We start from the raw sequence: 19229 nt of genomic DNA, 5'->3' as shown, positions 1-19229 counted from the left end.
ACTCTGAAAACTTCTTAAATCTGCTCCCCGCAACCCAGCCACAGCAAATTTGCTAGCAAAGTTATATTACTTTGAAGGCTCTTCAGTACATATTTGGCAGCCAAGCCCCAAGCCCTTAGCAGAATTGCTGGAAAGTCTTTACAGTTATTGTTTCTCTGAATTCTTGGGATTGATAAACATGACCGAGAAAGACAAAAAAAGTTTTGTTTTTTTTTAAATTCTCACAAGTGTCATATCATATCACTCTCAAGGTGTTGCTGGCCAGCAATCTGAGAAGACACACCTTACCGTTTTGGATGATGAAACTAGTCTGGATAACAAGATGGCTTGCTGACTCCTGGGTAATGTCTTGCAGCCCCTCTAATCCTTGTGATGGATTAGAAACAGGGGAGACGTAAGGCAGACGCAGTTTCACGTTGCCAGGAGGGCAATATTGCTCTGGCTTTTTCGAGAGAGGAAAGTGTTCAAATGCACCAGCAGGAGGCTGGTGTGAGGCTAAAAAATGAAAAGAGGTGATGCGAGTCACGGGGTGGCGACAGAATAAAGACATGAACTACCCCAGGGGAACAACACACGTATACAGAGACACAAGCACGCAGGACTAGTCTTGTAAATAGTGTGGTTTATTTTGCCTAAAGTCCTCAATGTCTTATCCTGCTGTGGATAGCCCAGTCTGCATGGCCTCCTGCCCTGCTGGAGGGAGACTACTAGGTTTTTGATCCCAACTTTGTGGCTCACAGCTGCAAGCGGCAGGGTCCGTGGTGTGCCCTGCACTGGGGAGGCCAAACCCAAAGATCCCACACCTGCTTCGTGTCAGCTGCACCCCGCCAACGCTCTGGTCCTCTACAAATCTATTCAGAGCATCTTCAGAACACCACAACCCCTCAAAAGGGACAGAAGCAGGAGAGGGGAAGGAACCCGGAGTCGGGCGCCGAGCCGCCAAGACAACACGTTGCCGTTTTGGCCTTTGACGCAAGGAAACCAGAGCACAGAGAAGCCCTTCAACCCAAAAAACACTTTTGCCCAGTCAGACCGGAAAGCCAGAGGAGAAGGTTGGTTAGAAGAACTTGACGCCCCGCCCGTCATCCAGGGTGATGATTTCAGCCTTGTGTTCCTGCTGCAGAGCTTGCAGTGCGCGGAGAAGCATGGATTCTTCCAAGCCATGGAACTCTAGGAGAGGAGGAAACAGCCTCGGTTGAGGGATTTGGCAACCACACACAAAAGCTTCCACAAGATAAACAGCAATCGCTACATGTGGTAGTAGAGAGTTCCACAGTGTAACCATGCACTGGGTCGAGAAATACTTCCTCCTGTCTGTCACTGGATGAACCTGGGTTCTAGTACAGTGGTACCTCGGGTTACATACACTTCAGGTTACAGACACTTCAGGTTACAGACTCCGCTAACCCAGAAATAGTGCTTCAGGTTAAGAACTTTCCTTCAGGATGAGAATAGAACTTGTACTCCGGCGGCGCGGCAGCAGCAGGAGGCCCCATTAGCTATAGTGGTGCTTCAGGTTAAGAACAGTTTCAGGTTAAGTACGGACCTCCAGAATGAATTAAGTACTTAACCCGAGGTACCACTGTATTTTGAGAAACAAATGTTTTACTCTTTTTATCCACACTGTGCATAATGCAGCCTCGCTCACCATTTATTTTTTCTAAACTAGAAAAACCCAAAGGTTGTAGATTTTCCTCCTACAGGAGTTGCTCCAACCACTTGATCATTTGGGTTGCCCGTTTCTACACTACGATGCAAAATTCCGCCAGGTGCAAGCAAAGCTACCTTCATTCTCTGTGTCATCACCATTGGACAGCTCATACAAGGTGAAAACTGAGTTGGTCAACCCATTCTTTGACACCTGGGAACAGAAGAGGGAGGGGGGAAAGAGAATGTTAAAACTCTGACCCGCATTTATCAGTTTTCCAGTCTCAGATCAATAAGTCAATAAAAACGAAGAAAAATGTTAAACACAGCTTTTCGTAAAAGGAAAAAAAATCAGTAGTAGAGCACCAAAGCACAGCAACAATAATAACAGGAGAAGAGAAAAAACAAACACACACAGTTTGAGCAATGTATCAGAAGGCCTTCGACATTGGGCCCTGAAAATACATTAGAATAGACGCCAGGCATCGAGGAGAACATTTGATTTGCTGGTTGCCTGCAATGAGAAGGCCTCTCTCCAAACACCATTTGCACAACCTTCAAAGACAGGCAAGTTCACGCAAGAGATGACATGTTTTTAGTTCCCAATGCGTGCGTGGCTTCAAAAATAAAAACAGCAGCATTTTAAAAACTGTGCTCAGAAACAGACCAGCGGCCCATGGAGAAATGAGATATTCTTATTGGAAAACAAAAAGCAAAACCAAACAGATGCCGTGGTTAATTTGCTTCTCAAAGACCGCATCTCTGGAAGCCTTTTTCTTACTTTTCAAGCTCTCCAAAGCCGTTCATCAAGACTCAACGCAGGCAATCTGCTTGGGCTGGTGGGAATTTGTGCTTCCATGACTGCACTGCACAAGCACAGAATTTGCGTATCAGGCAAGGGAAAAAATGTCCCTAGAATCTCAGTTTTCACTGGGAAAAATAACAGCAACTTTCTAGCCCTTAACACTGTGGGGGCTGGGCAGAATGCCTGGTGAAACTTCAGAATGTGGGAAGGGAGAAAGGAGCGGATTCAAGCATACATTACCTCCATGACCTTAACCAATGGCTTTCAGGAGCACCATTAACCAATATGGGTTACACAGTCCAGAACCTGCTCTTACCCACTGATAGATGAGCTTGCCCCATTCTTCCGGGCGCCGCCACATGATCAGAAAGCTAGATTTGTTTTTGTCAAGCCATTCAAGATTCCCTGGAATGAAGCAGAACACTCACATAATATCAGGGCCCACTTGTACCTAAGACAACAGACACTGAATCTCTCCTGTGTAAGAAGTCGATTACTTCTTAGATGAGTCTGTGCAAAAAAACATTAATGCTGTGATTTTAGTCACGCTTACTTGGAAGTGAATCTCACTGAAATTGATGAGAATTGCTGCCAAATAAACATGTTTGGGATTAGGGATTTACATGACCCTCAAGTTTCACGATCATCTTTCTACCCATATAACCTTTTTGCACAGCATTATACACAGTGGCAGTTTCCCCCCATCCTGCCACCAAACAGAGAAAGATCCCACCAGAATTTTCAGCTTGAAGCGTATATTTAAAAGTTAAACACCACAGACTTTCTGATTTCAGGAAATTTCTATCTTGGGGGAGGGGGGAAGCATTTTGTGTTCATTTCAGAATATTGACTTAAAATGTCTCCTGATGATTGTATACCCATTTTTATATTCAGCTGAAAAGCTCACACATCTCAAGATTTCAGAAGCAGGCTAATCTGGAGTTCTCAAAACTTCTGTTACCATTTCAAAATCACATCATTTTATCCCTGTTATCAGTGATGGCTGGTTGCTTTCTTTATCCCCAATTGGGATAAAGAAGGAAGTTCAAACTGTCTTATGGGCAGAGAAGTTTCATTTCCTGACCCACCTTTACTTGTATAAGGAAGATGCTTTTGTTCTCCATGCCAGCTGTTAGACCCTGCCTGGCATTTTAAAATGAGAACTGGATAAAACAGTAAATGCAAAGTTAACTCAAAATCAGCACAAACCAGAACCGACCTTTTTTCCTGAGTTCTTCTAACACCACAATGATGGATTCCAATGGGAGCTTTCCTGTTTCACAGTTAAGGAAACAGTCACTTGGCACAGGATAGGAAAAGGGTATACAGAAGTCGAGAAAATAATACAAAGTAGGACAAACTCAACTTAGGACAACTAAAGGAACCTGAAAGGTCTTGGTCTCAGAATTCAGGGCTTTTTTACTCAGAGCAGATCCAATGAAATTAATGAACCACAGTTAGTCGTGTTTATTAAATTCAATGACTGTGCTTGGAGCAAAAAGGTGAAGCATTCTAGTTTCTCAAGGAGATGGCTCTTCTCTTTGCTGCAGTAACGCAGCAGATATGGTAACTTGCCCATCAAACCAAGCATGCAACCAACCCAACTCAGAATTTGGTCACTGAACTGGAAGGGGTTAAAATGACATTGACTCAACCCTTTGCTTAAAGGGCAGGACCATCCACCAACCTCTCAACATATCCACTAAGGCAACCCCAAACACGTGCAAAAAGCAGGCACCTGCAGAGCAAATAGCTTGAGACGTTTCAAGTAATTAAGTTCCATGTTGCAGGGGACGAAAACTATGGAGAAGTTTGATTCTACCTTGAATTTACATTGCAAAATTGGCTTCCTAATACTGTGCCGAGTAAGAAAACCCATCATCAACAAAAGCACAAAAGTAGGTCACTGCAGAAAAACAACCACCTATTTTATAGTAAGAGTAAAATAGTTGCATTGTACTTTTTAATGAACTAAAGTGGCAGGGTTGGGCAGAAAGTTCATTTTGCAGAACTCAAGAAGAGAGATATTCTGTGTAACTGAAATGTATTCTGATACAATTTGCCCACCAGGAAATGTCAGCTACTGTCATCTAAGTCCCTCTGTTTTTAATAGATCCAACAGGGCAACTAATATTTTGAGGACATCTGCTCTGCAATACAGAGAGATGACATTTCAAAGAAAAATGAGTATAAAAAAAAAGTTTGGGAAGCAAAAACTTATCTTCTGCTCAGCAAAAGTAAAAAGGCTAAAAGAGAACTCACATGCTGTTCTGGCCAAGATGAGGATAGAGCTGCTGACCTAGAAAAAAAGCATTTGTTTAAAAATGCAAAGTCATTCTGTGTGCTTTTCCTTGTTCTGCACTTGTGCAGCAACCCAACGAACAATTGCTGCAAGCCTGAACTGCTTCCAAGCCTGAACTGTGAACTGTTCTTCCATGACAGCAGCCAGCACTTTCATCTAAAGAAACAGCAAAATTCCTTTGCCTGCTCACCAGGGCAGGTAAGGCAGCCACAGGCTGGGGGGGAGGAAGGATACGCTGCAGTTTCCAGTTGTTGAACAGTGGGCTCTCCTGCGCCTCTGCGACAGTCATGGTGTAGAGCTTGTTGAGGCGGCAGTAGGAAAGCACTAAGGAACACCAAGCTGTCAGCTGCTTCTGCCTCGTGTCCACATTGGGCTGCAACCTAAACGAAATCACAGGGACAGCTATAGCTCAGTCCATTTCAGAAATCCAGCTAAGCTAGTTCCAAAACAAAATTAAGAATTAGAAACTTCCCATCTCCTGTCAGAAAACCCTGGTGGTGATGATGATGATGTTCTGGGCCCAGCCGCGTGACCTAGGAGAGCTCAGAGCCCCTTGGCTGAAGCAACTGCTGCTTTCCCCCCTGAGCTGGCCAACAGATGTGCCTCACATGAAAAATAGGGACAATGGCTGCCGAGACCATATAACACCGGTCCTGAAAGACCTCCATTGGCTCCCAGTACATTTCTGAGCACAATTCAAATCGTTGGTACTGACCTTTAAAGCCCAGTATACCTAAAGGAGCCTCTCCACCCCATGGCTGTCAACTTTTCCCTTTTCTTGCGAGGAATCCTATTCGGAATAAGAGAATTTCCCTTAAAAAAAGGGGAAAGTTGACAGCTATGCTCCACCCCCATTGTTCAGCCTGGACACTGAGGTCCAGCTCCAAGGGCCTTCTGGCGATTCCCTTCCTGCAAAAAGTGAGATTACAGGGAACCAGACAGAGGGCGTTCTTGGTAGTGGCGCCCTCCCTGTGGAACGCCCTCCTGTCAGATTTCAAGGAAATAAACAACTATCTGACTTTTAGAAGACATCTGAAGGCGGCCCTGTTTAGGGAAGTTTTTAAGGTTTGATGTTTTATCGTGTTTTTAATATTCTGTGGAGAGCCGCCCAGAATGGCTGGGGAAACCCAGCAAAATGGGTGGGGTATAAATAATATATTATTACAGTCATACCTCGGGTTAAAATAGCTTCAGGTTGAGCGCTTTCAGGTTGTGTTCCGTGGTGACCCCAAAGTAACAGAACAGGTTACTTCTGGGTTTCGCCGCTTGTGCATGTGCAGACACTCAAAATGATGTCATGCACATGTGCAGAAGCGGCGAATCATGACCCACGCACGTGCAGACGCGGGCTACGTTCTGCTCAGGATGGGAACGGGCTCCGGAACGGATCCCGTTTGCATCCAGAGGTACCACTGTATTATTACTATTATCAACAATTAAGAGCAGCAAGGCCTGGCAAGAATGAAAAAAACAATGGTTTTGGGCCTGCTTCCCTTTGGGCCAGGCAACTACCATAATAATAATAATAATAATAATAATAATAATAATAATAATAATAATATTTATACCCTGCCCTCCCCAGCCAAGGCCGGGCTCAGGGCGGCTAACAACCAATAATAAAAACAAGCTGATTGGAATGCAACTTAAAAAACAAGGTTCAATACAACATTCCCAGTACATTTCCGAGCACAATTCAGTGTTGGTGCTGACCTTTAAAGCCCTAAACGGCCTCGGCCCAGTATACCTGAAGGAGCGTCTTCACCCCTATCGTTCTGCCCGGATGCTAGGGTCCAGCTCCGAGGGCCTTCTGGCAGTTCCCTCATTGCGAGAAGCAAAGCTACAGGGAACCAGGCAGAGGGCCTGCTCGGTGGTGGCACCCACCCTGTGGAACGCCCTCCCATCAGATGTCAGGGAAGTTTTTAACGTGTGATATTTTACTGTATTTTTGGTTTCTATGGAAGCCGCCCAGAGTGGCTGGGGAGGCCCAGCCAGATGGGCGGGGTATAAACAATAAATTGTTATTATTATTTAAACATCTATGTTGTATTTGGGTGTCAAAGGGCATCACCTGTCCGGTGCTTTCTGGGAAACGAAAACAAAAAGCAGCCAAGCACCAAACGGGGCGCCCTGAGCAGCAGGAGCAGCTGTGGGCCTTAGACTCACAGAACCGCAGAGTTGGAAGGGGACCCCGAGGGTCATCTAGCCCAACCCGCAACTAGATCCTACACGACTCCTGCCCAGCTGAGGCTCCTGCATTCCAGGGGGTTGGACTAGATGACCCTGGGGGTCCCCTTCCAACTCTGCGGTTCCGTGTTCCGACGGGCTGCTTTAGAGGGTGCGCTCCCCCCTCCCCACGGACTAAGGGGGCTGGCGGCCTCGAGCGCGGGGCCGAGGAGGGGTCAGGAGGGGCGCCGGGGGACTCACGTGAAGAAGGGCGGGAAACTGTACTGCCAGGGCCACTCGAAACTCATCATCGCCTCTGGGGCGGAGCAGCGCTTCCGTCTCCCAGCGCCAACTCTCGGTCCGTCCCGAAGAGGCTCCCCCCGCGCCCCGCAAGCGCCGCACGAAGGTTCCGGGCAGAAGCCTGGGCCAAGTTCCCCGCCTCGCGCGCTCATAGAGCTACGCGGCCCGTGAGAGCCGCGCGCCCTCTTCCGCTGCTGAGTGTTGTCGGGCTGTGGGAGCCGCTCGTATTTTGCTGCTGTTATTGTCGCTATCCGCATGGTTTAAATATTGTGTTTTTATTATTGTTATTTACTTATATATTTCGTAAAAAATTAAAAAGCCTCTTGATAGTTTTTCTCTCTCTTTCTGTGCGCGCGTGTATATATATATGTGTGTATATATATATGTGTGTGTGTGTATATATATATATATATATATATATATATGTGTGTGTGTGTGTGTGTGTGTGTGTGTACATATATAATATGGGTGTGTGTGTAGTGTGTATGTATATATATATATATATATATATATATATAATATGTATGTGTATGTGCTTTCGTAGATTTTCACGGGTACAGGAATGCAGGTTTTGGTGTCCTCGGGTGTCTTCCCGTGTAAAAGTTGGGGTGTCTAGGCGACGTTTCGACGAGGTCTCACTCGTCATCTTCAGGCTGGTGCTTTCGGCTTCTTGTTACTGGAACAGAGCGGGATCTCAATGTTTGAGTTCCTATAAATACTGTAGAGGGGGTGTGGTGTCTAGCCTCCAATGTTCTGGGCAGAGAGGAAGTTCCCAGGCTAGTGTGCCTTTTCTTCTTTTGTTCCTTAATTACTTGAGAGATACCTTGAGTGATTTCTTGAGTGATATCCTGAGTACCACTTAGGTGGGTCATTAGGTGTGGATTAGTTGCTAAAGTCTTTGTGTCTTGACCTCTTGAACTTTGTGAAGAGTTTTCCTGAGAAGATGGCTGTATTGCACTTAGTTGTGCTTTGGCTTGGCTTCGTGTATAGGGGCGAGCTGTGGTTTTGTGGCTTGTGTCAGCCAGATCTGTGTAGGGATTGCAGGGGGGTGCAGCATCCGGAGGTGCCACCATGGATTGGCTACTGGATGGTGTCAGTAATTCATCTGTGGAGAGGGTCTGGGTTTGGGTCTGGTGTGGTTGATTGGTGTTGGCGTTCTGTGTGCCTCTGGATCTGGTGTCAGTTTTTGTGGGGAGGGCTAATTTCCAGATGTCTGGCAAGCGGGATGTGTCGTCACGCTTGTTCATGTTGTGAGGGTTAGGGTATATATATGTGTGTGTGTGTACACGCAGACACACAATCAATACATACACAAAACACACATAAAATCAAGAGGCTTTTTAAGTTAGTTTTATACACAAACACACACACACACACAAATAATCAAGTAATCAAGAGACTTTTTAAGTTATATACTGTATATATACATACCCCCCCCACACACAGAGATTGCTTTTTCTGGGGGTACATGGGTACACATACCCCTAAACATTTTGTGAATCTTTGTACTTTTGTCCATTTACTGTATTTATTTTTCCCAATTTGAACTATAAAATGGTGGTTTTCTTGAGTCAAAATGAGAGTACAGTACCCCTAAACTTTTTTTTAAAAGAAAAAAAGCACTGTGTGTGTGTGTGTATGTACTCTTTCTCTCGGCTTTTAAAATTTATATAAGCTGCTTTGAGGTGGCGATGTAGATATATACACATATATACACACACGAAAGAGTAAAATCTTAAACACTTTCACGACTTTGAAAAAACATGCAAAAGTTGGAATGCTAAAACAGATTGAAAGCACCTTGGCTTTCTAAGTTTCTGGGTAGGCTTGTCTAAACAGGAATACTTTTTTGGGTTTTTCCCAGCAGGTGCTGAAAGGAGTGAAGTTGAAGGCACCTGTTTAATGTCAATAGGCAGGGAGTTCCAAAGGGCAGGCGCTGCCACACTAAACCATCAAATATGGTCGATGGTCAGGTATTTGTAGTAGTGCCAATTCTGACGATCTGCTGATAAATATAGCAGCCGATATATAAAAACTAGGTAGATAGATAAAGAGTTAAGATAGAGTTCCTGTCAGGGGAAAAGGCAGGGTATTATTATTATTATTGATAATAATTGATCATCATAATAACTGTCATTAGCTGTGGCAGCTTGCAAGTCTATGGAGCACAGTTTTTAAGAGGCGAGTGGCGGCTGAATTGGGGTTTGGAAGTTATCTCGAGAGCTTTAGGTTGGACCATTAGATTATCCATTCCTGCAACTGTGTGTATTTTGATGTGGATTGCACACACACAAACAAAATTATTGATAAGAAATACACTGAAAAACAAAAATAAGCAACTCTTAGCAGTGCACACCTCGTAAGTTTGTGAATATACTTAAGGTAGATATGTAAGGAGGCCTATTTACAATTATATTTTGGGGATGATTCATGTTCATATGTTGCTGCCTTGTTTTATACTTTCTGGATGTCCCGTGACCGTATTATAAAGTAATTGTGTTCTATGTTAGGGTTGCCATATCTCCAAAAGTGAAAATCGGGACAGATTTATTTATTTATTTTGCCCGAAGTTGTTGAGTTGTTGTTTTAGGGGAACCATTTTTTTAGTAAAAGCTACAATAATTTCTGAGTTTTGGAGCTATTTTAAGGCATTTTCAGCACTATTTATACCCCTGTTGCTAGTTTTCCAGGACATTTGCCCGATTTTCGAAGAATAATCCAGGACGCCATTTTCAGAGGCATATTCCAGGACATGTCCTGGAAAATCTGGACGCATGGCAGCCCTATCTATAAATCAACCACATATTTCTTTTTTGCTTTCCAATGTATGTATTTCTTATCAATAAAAAAAAATAAATGGTGTGGTGCGAGCAAATTGTTATACTGAATTTAAAAAAAAAAATTAGGAAAATTTCCAAATTGCTTTGGAAATATGCAGAATTTAAGACTGGGAAAATGAGAAACGGAGAGAAACAGAACTGGCAGCTCCTTCCTGTCCCTCTCCATGACATAGCTGTATGGGTGGGAAAAAGGACAATTCCTCCGATCCTTTTCTTTCCCCAATGCATGGGACAAATGAGAGATTATGCCTTCAGTGGTCTGCAGTGGCGTAGCGTGGGGGGTGCAGGGAGGGGGCGCCGGCCGCACCGGGCGCAACATCTGGGGGTTAGGGTAAAGGGGCGCAAATCCACGGGTTAGGGGGCGCAAATTACTTGCCTTGCCCCGGGTGCTGACAACCCACGCTACGCCACTGCTGGTCTGTGTTCGCCTGAGCTTGAGTCTGGACTAAGGAATCTGAGCTCCTGTGTTCTGATTCGATACATGATGTCCAATCACAGAACATTTCAGGATTTGGGCCTCTGCTATTGGCCCTTGAACTCTGAGTCGTGATTTACAGCTTGGACGTTTAGACACCCAATCATGTTGGGAGTGGGAGTGGCCCAGGCTTTCAGGAATGTATATAAGCAGTTTCTTTGCCCCAGTTTCCCAGTTCTGTAGTTCAATAAAGGTTCTTGCTTTTCCCACTGTGTCTTGCCTCGTGGGAACCCACCTACACTTCAGTGCTGTTTATGTGGCCTGGCCGGCACATGCACTGTACATGAGGGAAAGGGAAATTAATCTCGTGTGCACTGAGGGTGTTTTTTGGGGGATATTTTTAAAGAAACTGTTCTTCTAGAATCTCTCTGGCTGAGTAACAGGAAGACTCAGAGACATCAACCTCTGCCAAGAGACTAAGCAAGCAGCCCCTAATTATTATTATTATTATTATTATTATTATTATTATTATATTTTATTATTTATACCCCACCCATCTGACCAGGTAGTCCACAATAAAAAGGATTTTATATACAGTGGTACCTCGGGTTACATACGCTTCAGGTTACATATGCTTCAGGTTACAGACTCAGCTAACCCAGTATAGTACCTCGGGTTAAGAACTTTGCTTCAGGATGTGAACAGAAATCGTGTTCTGGGGGCGCAGCGGCAGCAGGAGACCCCATTAGCTAAAAGTGGTGCTTCAGGTTAAGAACAGTTTCAGGTTAAGAACGGACCTCCGGAACGAATTAAGTACCACTGTATATAAAATTAAAAAACAGTCCGCATGCATTTACAATCCGGGAAAATAGTGCTCATAATCATTTACTGCTACTACTATGACTACTATTATTATTTTTAAAAGAATGAGGAAGCTGTATTTCAATCCTGCAATTAAATAGTTTTTTTTCCAGTGTCAGGGCTGAGGACAACTTGTTCTGGAAGGAAACGAGCAATTTCCCGAAGCAATTAATTCAGAGGCTGCCAGTGCAAAGAGCCTCAAGTAGGGACTGGTTTAGATAACATCCAACATACCCATAGGCTTTTTTCCTTTCCTTTTTAAAATAAAAGCACAAGCAAATTATTTACAACTGTTAACAAAAGTCAAAAGCTCTCCTGTCTTTCTGAAGAGGCTGCTTCGGTTGCTTGTTTCCTCCTCCCTACCATCAGCAGTGCCTAACCTCTCCAAAAAGTGATGCCAGTTAGTTTCAAGGCCCAATGCAAAATGCTGCTTTTGACCTATAAATGGCCCAGGAGTGCAATACAGTGGTACCTCGGGTTACAGACGCTTCAGGTTACAGACGCTTCAACTTACAGACTCCATTATCCCAGAAATATTACCTCGGGTTAAGAACTTTGCCTCAGGATGAGAACAGAAATTTTTTTTTTTTTGTGCATAATTTTTATTGGTTTACAAAATCAAAATACAAACAAACATAACAATTCTCTACATATTCTATAAGAAGATGACTTCCTTCAGTCTTACCACGAATCGTCCATACTACTAATAAACATTATTTCTGCGTTTCTTTGTTTGTAATGCCATAAGTCATTTCCATTTGTACATTTCCTTTTGGACATTACCCTTTACCTCTTACAGAGCATCTTTGAAACCCACCAGAGTTATCTGATCATCAATTAGATTTTCCAGATATTTTGTGAAACTTTCCCAGTCTTTGACAAACCTCTGATCCTTTATGTATCTGATTTTTCCTGTCAACCTGTCCATCTCCGCATATTCTAATAATTTCGATCTCCAATCCTCCAATGACGGTATACCCTCTAATTTCCAATTTTTGGCTATTAAGACCCTTGCTGCTGTTGTTGCATATTGGAATAGCTTATGATCTTTCTTCTTGATCTCCCTTCCCACCAGACCCAGCAGGAACGCCTCCGGTCTTTTAACAAAGGTATATTTTAACATTTTCTTCATTTCATTATATATACTCTCCCAAAACCCTTTAACCTTTTGGCATTCCCACCACATATGGTAGAAAGTTCCCTCCTTTTCCCTGCACTTCCAACATTTATTGCTAGATCCGTACATTCTTGCTAGTTTTGCAGGGGTCAGATACCAGCGATAGAACATTTTCATTAGGTTCTCTTTTAATAACACACAGGCCGTAAATTTAAGGTGTTGGTTCCAGAGTTTTTCCCACTCTTCGAAATAGATATTGCGACCCAGATCTCTAGCCCAATGTATCATTACTGCCTTAACTTCCTCGTCAACTAGGTTCCAATCCAATAATTGTTTATACATTTTGGACAGAGTTTTTGTATTATTTTCCAAAATCTCGTTTTGAAATCTAGAACTCTTGTCAGCATAACCTTTATCTTTAACATCTTTCCTAAACATTCCGTTTATCTGATGGTAATGCAGCCAGTCATACACTTGGGACTTAACCTGGTCGTACGGCCTCATTTTCCACTTTCCTTCCTCCTTCATTAATAGTTGTTCGTAAGTTACCCATTTGGCTCTCCTATCGCTCTTTTTAACCGCCATAGCTTCTACTGGTGACAGCCATTGTGGCGTTTTAGGTTCCAAAACATCTCTGTACCTTTCCCACACTTCCATTAGAGGGCCCCTGAAGATGTGATTTCCAAATTCTTTGTGCACTTTCTTCCTCTCATGCCACAAGTATGCGTGCCACCCGAATCGATTATCGTGGCCTTCTAGGTCTAGCACTTCCGCCTCTTCTAGTTTTATCCATGTTTTGACCCAGCACAGGCATGATGCCTCAAAATATAATTTCAAGTCTGGCAGGGCGAAGCCTCCTCTTTCTTTAATATCCGTTAATAGTTTAAATTTTATTCTCGGCTTCCTTCCCTGCCAGATAAATTTGGAAATCTCCCTGTGCCAGGTTTTGAATATTTTTGTGCCTTTGATCACCGGGATGTTTTGAAAATAAAATAGTATTCTTGGAAGTACCGACATTTTAATTGTGGCTATTCTACCCCAGAATGACAGTTTAAGTCTGCCCCACGTTTCTATATCTTTTTTGACTCTTTTCCACGTTGTTTCATAGTTGTTTTTAAATAAATCTATGTTCTTAGACGTTACCCATATGCCCAGATATTTCACTTTTTTGGTTACTTCTATTTCTGTTTCTCTTTGTAGTTCCTCGATTTTATCTGCCGACATATTTTTAGTTATTATTTTTGTTTTCCTTTTATTTAATTTAAAGCCCGTTACTTCCCCATATTGATCAAATTCTGCCAATACCTCTTTTATTGAGTCGAGTGGATCTTCCATTGTTACAACCAGGTCGTCTGCGAAAGCCTTAGTCTTATATTCGTGTTGACCGACCCTGATTCCTTTGATTTCTTTATTATCTCTAATGGAATTAAGTAGAACCTCTAGTATCATTATAAATAATAATGGGGACAGCGGGCATCCTTGTCTTGTTCCTTTGGTTACTATTATTTCGGTCGACTCCACATTATTTATTATTAATCTTGCTCTTTGTTCGGTATAAATTGCTTTTATCCCATTGTAAAATTCAGTACCTACTTCCATATATTCCAGTTGTTTCAGCAGGAATTCCCAGTTTACATTGTCGAACGCTTTTTCAGCGTCCACAAATAACAATAAACCTTCTTTGTCGCATCTTTCTGTTAAGTATTCTATAATATTGATAACATTCCTTATGTTATCTTTCATTTGCCTACTTGGCAGAAAGCCGGCTTGGTCTTTATGAATACTTTCTACCAATACAGTTTTTAGTCTCCTTGCCAGGACTCCTGTAAAAATCTTATAATCTATGTTTAACAGGGAGATCGGTCTATAATTTTTAATTTGTTCTAGGTCTGAATCTTGTTTGGGGATTAGTGTAATCAATGCCTCCTTCCACGTCTCTGGTATTTCTCTTTCCTTAAGAATGTTGTTCATCACTTCTTGTAGTGGATTCACCAATACCGATTCTAACTCTTTATAGTATCTACTGGTTAACCCATCTGGGCCTGGGGCTTTCCCATTTTTTAGGTCTGTTATTATTGCTTTAATTTCTTCTGTCTCGATTGGGGCGTTTAACTCTTCTTTTGTAGCTGTAGTAATTTTGTTAATATTTTTGGGTTTTAGATATCTCTCTATTTTTCTCGTCATATTTTTTCCTGTATTTTTAAAGAGTCCTCCATAGAAGTCCGTAAAGGCTCTCCTTATTTCTTTTGGCTTGTTTATCTCTACTCCTTCCACCACTATCTTATTTATTATACTCTGTTCTTTCCTTTTTTTCAATTGCCACGCTAAAAGCTTCCCTGGTTTGTTGGCATATTCAAAATTCCTCTGTCTCAATCTTTTAACCTTCCATTCTATCTCTCTATTTATCAGCATTGCGTATTGGGCTTGTAGTACCTTGATATTTTCTTTTATTTTCTTATTTTTTGGGTTTTGACTTAATTTCTGTTCATTCTCCATTATTTGTTGTGCGATTTCTTTTTTTCCTTTTTCCCTCTTTTTATTTTTAATTACGCTCTGTTGGATAAAGAAACCCCGCATCACCGCCTTGCCTGCATCCCAGACCACCCTTGGCTTTGTACCTTTGCCTAAGTTGTTCTCAAAATATTCTTTTAGTCTATTTTGGGCCTTTTCTACTATCTCTTGGTCATCCAACAGATAGTCCTTTAACTTCCATCTATTTAATCTGCTTTCTTGCCCTTTCAATTCCATTTTTACTGGGTTGTGGTCTGAGATTGTTCTGGCCTGGATCTCTACCTTTTTCGATCTTAAAACTAATTCTTTCGAAATCCAAATCTGATCCAGTCTTGATAGTGACTCGTTGGGTTCTGAATGGAAGGTGTATTGTTTTTCCAGGGGGTATTTATATCTCCAAATATCCACTAAGTTGCAGTTTTGGACCAGGGAAAAGAAAGTTCTGGGTAACTTCCCTTCTTTACCTTTGGTATTCCTTTGTCTGTCTGACTCTAACGACACCACACCGTTCATGTCTCCCAACAATATAATTTTCTGGTCTGCGTAGTCAGATAACTTTTCTTCAAGTCTCCCGTAAAACTCTGATTTATTGTCATTGGGGGCATATATTCCCACTATTATTATCTTTTCTCCCTGCCAGTTAATTTGGACTGCTGATATCCTTCCTTCTTCGTCTTTGAATAATTGTTTCGCTTCAATTTGTTTATTAATGTAAATAACTACCCCCCTCTTTTTACTCTGATCTGAGGATATAAATTCATTTCCTAATCTATGATTGATCAAAATTCTTTTGTGCTTCCTCGCTATATGCGTCTCTTGGAGACAAATAACATCTAGGCCTTCCTTCTTCAGAATATACTCAATTTTATTCCTCTTTCCCTTATCGTTCATCCCATTAACATTCCAACTGTAAACCTTTAACACCATTTTGATTTAATTGAGAGAGAGGAAGAGGAGTGGCTGTTGTTTCTTTTTTAGATTTCTTCTTCCGTCACTCCCTCCTCTCCCTCCTCCCCTCCCGAATTCCTCCCTCCTCCCTCCAGGTCCCCCCCGGTTCCCCCCCTCCCCCACCCCCTCTCCTTTGCGGTTTCAGTTCTTTATATTTCCTCAAAAACTTGTCTGTTTCTTCTGGATTTGACAATTTTTGTCTCTTGCTTCTATATGTAAAGGAGATGCCTTCGGGAAACTCCCACTTAAACTCAATGTTATTCCTTTTGAGTATCTGTACCAATTCTCTATAGGTATCCCTACGTTTTAGGAGCCTAACTGGGATGTCTTTAAAAATCACAATGGTATTCCCTTCAATGTTTAACCTTTTCTCTCTGTTTTTTTGGAGAACCCTATTTCTTATTTCTCTATCCTTAAACACAACTAGGCAGTCTCCTACGATTCTTTTATTCTTTGGTGTCTTAGTTTTTAGTCTGAAAGCCGATTGCACTGCCTTTTCAACCTCTTCTGTTGGTGCTTCCAGCCAGGGAGCTAATTCTATTATTAGTTTCTCTTTTATATTTTCTCCCGGGGCTTCGGGTATCCCTCTCATCCTAAGATTAGACTCCCTCTGTCTTAGTTCATTCATGGCAATCCAGTCTTTCATATCCTCTTGGCTTTTGTTCAAATCCAGAATCTCAGCTCTGATCTTTTCCTCCTCGCGCCTTACATCTCTCACTTCTGCTTTTGTCTTTTTCAAACCTTCCTCCACTGTCTGTGTCCTCCTGAATACCTCTTTCAGTTGACTCTTCAATTCACTAACTGTTTCGTCTAGCTTCTTATCTACTTCCCCTATTCTGTGTTCCACTTGCTCTAGTTTACGCTCTACATTTGTCTCACTCTGTTTTATCTCCGCAAACATTCTCAAAATCTCTGCTCTGAAATCCCCCTCTTGCTTTGATCCTTTCCTTTCCACTGGTGTTCCTCCTTCAGGTCTTTTCCCAGTGTTTGACATTCTTAATGCTAGAGGAGATCTGGTACTTAATACTTAGTACAGCAGATAATATGATTACCACACTTTTAAACTGAGATTAGTTTGCCCTGATTCGTTCTACCCCACAGTTTTTTATCCGTCCTTAAATTATTCACGTAAAACCACTTATTCTTTTTCACTGTGTTACACCCTTAGGGATATTCAGATAACCCCACGGGTTTGAGGTTCATATATCTGAAAGTTCATACGTTGGCAGTGGAGATGTACCTTAGATATACCTTAGATTAGCACTGAAAAATTAAAGAGTTATTGAGTATTGTTTGGGTAGGGGGATCAAAAGTTTCCCCGTCAAGAATCCACACCCCTTCTACCTGTGAGAGACCAAGGGTAAGGAAGGGGAGAAAAGGGGAGAAAAAAAGGAGAGAGAAGAGGAGAGAGGGAAGAAGAGGGGGGGAGGAAGGGAGGAGAAGGAGAAATCAGGGGGTAAAGGTGTTGGATTAAGAATGGGGGAGAGAGAAGAAGAGAGGGCTAAATCAAATTGTAAAGTTCTACATGTAATAGTCACTCCGTCTACTAGATGGCGCTCTCTGTCGTTGTATAGCTTAGTTCTGAGGGGGAAGCTCACTGCGTAGAGAGTCTTACAGCACAAACCCCAAACACCCAAAGGATTCGACAACACAAAATAGCGGTGGAGTATCTGAGTAGCGCTGGCTGTCGCTGTTTAGTTCAAGGAAACAAACTCTTTGCACGTGCAAGCCAAAGGTCCAGCTGCGTAAATGGAGGCTGTATCCCAATCCTTAAGCAATCCGCTGAGATCAAGGAGAGTGCTGATAAGCCCAATCTAGCGCTGGGATATCGACAGGTAAACAGTAGCACAGTCACCAAGTTTCCAATCAAATTCGCCTGAGCTGCTGGAGAGGTAAATTTTTATTATTCTTTTTGTTCTTTGTTGTTCTTTTTAAACTGATCGCTAGCCCCTTCTGTTTCCGTTAATGGCGTCTCTCCTCTTCCGCTTTCCGCTGGGCATAGCGCTAAAAAATTGGTGTTTCCCAGCGCTCCTTTTAAGTTGTTTAGACTGTTCAATTTCAGTAACTTCTTCTTCTGTTCCCTGTTTAGACACCTCTTTTTCAGAGGGGGTCCGATATTTAGTGTAAAAGTCTTTTTAGGGAAACAAAATAGTCTCTAGTGGTGGTTCGATATGTTTACCCTTGCTCTGCTGTTTCTCTGCGTGTTTATCAATTCCTGATAAGGGCTGAACCCCTGTGACTTCGCTTTTTACCCGTGACGCTTTAATTCCACAATTGTTAAACCTTTAAGCTTAGTTCTTTCTCCGGGTTTCTTGTGTTTGGAAACGGGGCGCTAATCCCCGGCGAGGGCTGGGCTGTCCTTTGTTGGAGGGGGGGGGGAGGAAATGGCTGCCTCGGACCTGCTGCCTAGCGCCGCTGTTCTTTTCACCTTTTACAAGGCTACCTGACAGCGGAGCAAGCCGCGTCTGGTCTCCGCTGGCTCCCTGTATCTCCGGACACCCTCCGGACGTGTATCTGGGGTGCTCTCGCCCTTCGGCACCCCCTTTTCCCCCTCCTTACCGGACTGGGTTCGCGCTCACAGCCGAAACCCTTCCACACCGGAAACGCGCACCGCCGGAAGTCCCCAGGATGAGAACAGAAATTGTGCTCTGGTGGCGCGGGGGCAGCGGGAGGCCCCATTAGCTAAAGTGGTACCTCAGGTTAAGAACAGTTTCACATTAAGAACGGACCTCCAGAATGAATTAAGTTCTTAACCTGAGGAACCACTGTACCTCCAGGACTGCCTCTCTCCATAGGAACCTACCTGGACCCTGAGATCATCACCTGAGGCTCTTCTTCATGTGCCTCCTCCATGAGATGTTCAGAGGGTGGCAATGCAATAAGGCACCTTTTCTGCAGTGGCTCCTTGTTTGTGCTGTCCCCAGAAAGGTTCGCCTGGTGCCTTCATTATAACACTTTTAGGTGCCAGGCAAAAACGGTCCTCTTCATCTAGGCCTTTGGATGAGTAACATCTGAAACTGTTTTAAATGTGTTTTAGGAGAGGGGATACTGTATTTTTCGTCCCATAGGACGCACCAAGCTTTTTTTTGGGGGGGGGGGAAATAAAGGAATTCCCCCCCTTTATTCCCCCCCCAAAAGCAGGTCTGGGAAACCGAACCAGGTCAAGGAACAGTGGGATGGTGGCGCTGCGCCTCGCTGCTGTCCCCCGAGCTTGTGGGGCTGGCCGATGTCTGCCCGGTGCGAGGGGCGCTCTGCTTCAGGGTGCCCCGCGCGCCCGGCGGCAGGCTGCTATCCGCAGCGTGGGGAGCCCTGAGGGGAAC

At 43.3% G+C, this 19229-nt stretch overlaps 1 protein-coding gene across 1 annotated transcript; it reads right to left on the bottom strand.

Moving 5' to 3' along the window:
- Nucleotides 1–602: 602 nt before the first annotated feature.
- VPS25 (vacuolar protein sorting 25 homolog) lies at nt 603–7327 on the bottom strand. The gene is made up of 6 exons (XM_083709973.1): nt 7179–7327; nt 4989–5134; nt 3672–3725; nt 2769–2857; nt 1786–1861; nt 603–1170 (listed from the first exon to the last, which is right to left on the bottom strand). The coding sequence occupies exons 1-6, from the start codon at nt 7226–7228 to the stop codon at nt 1058–1060; spliced, it is 528 nt and encodes a 175-aa protein (XP_083566099.1). The 5' UTR covers nt 7229–7327; the 3' UTR covers nt 603–1057.
- Nucleotides 7328–19229: the final 11902 nt, after the last annotated feature.

The sequence above is a fragment of the Podarcis gaigeae genome, assembly GCF_964106915.1.
Source record: "Podarcis gaigeae genome assembly, chromosome: 13".
Taxonomy (NCBI): domain Eukaryota; kingdom Metazoa; phylum Chordata; class Lepidosauria; order Squamata; family Lacertidae; genus Podarcis; species Podarcis gaigeae.
The sequence above is the reverse complement of the archived record's forward strand: the minus strand, read 5'-3'. Positions and strand labels throughout refer to the sequence as shown.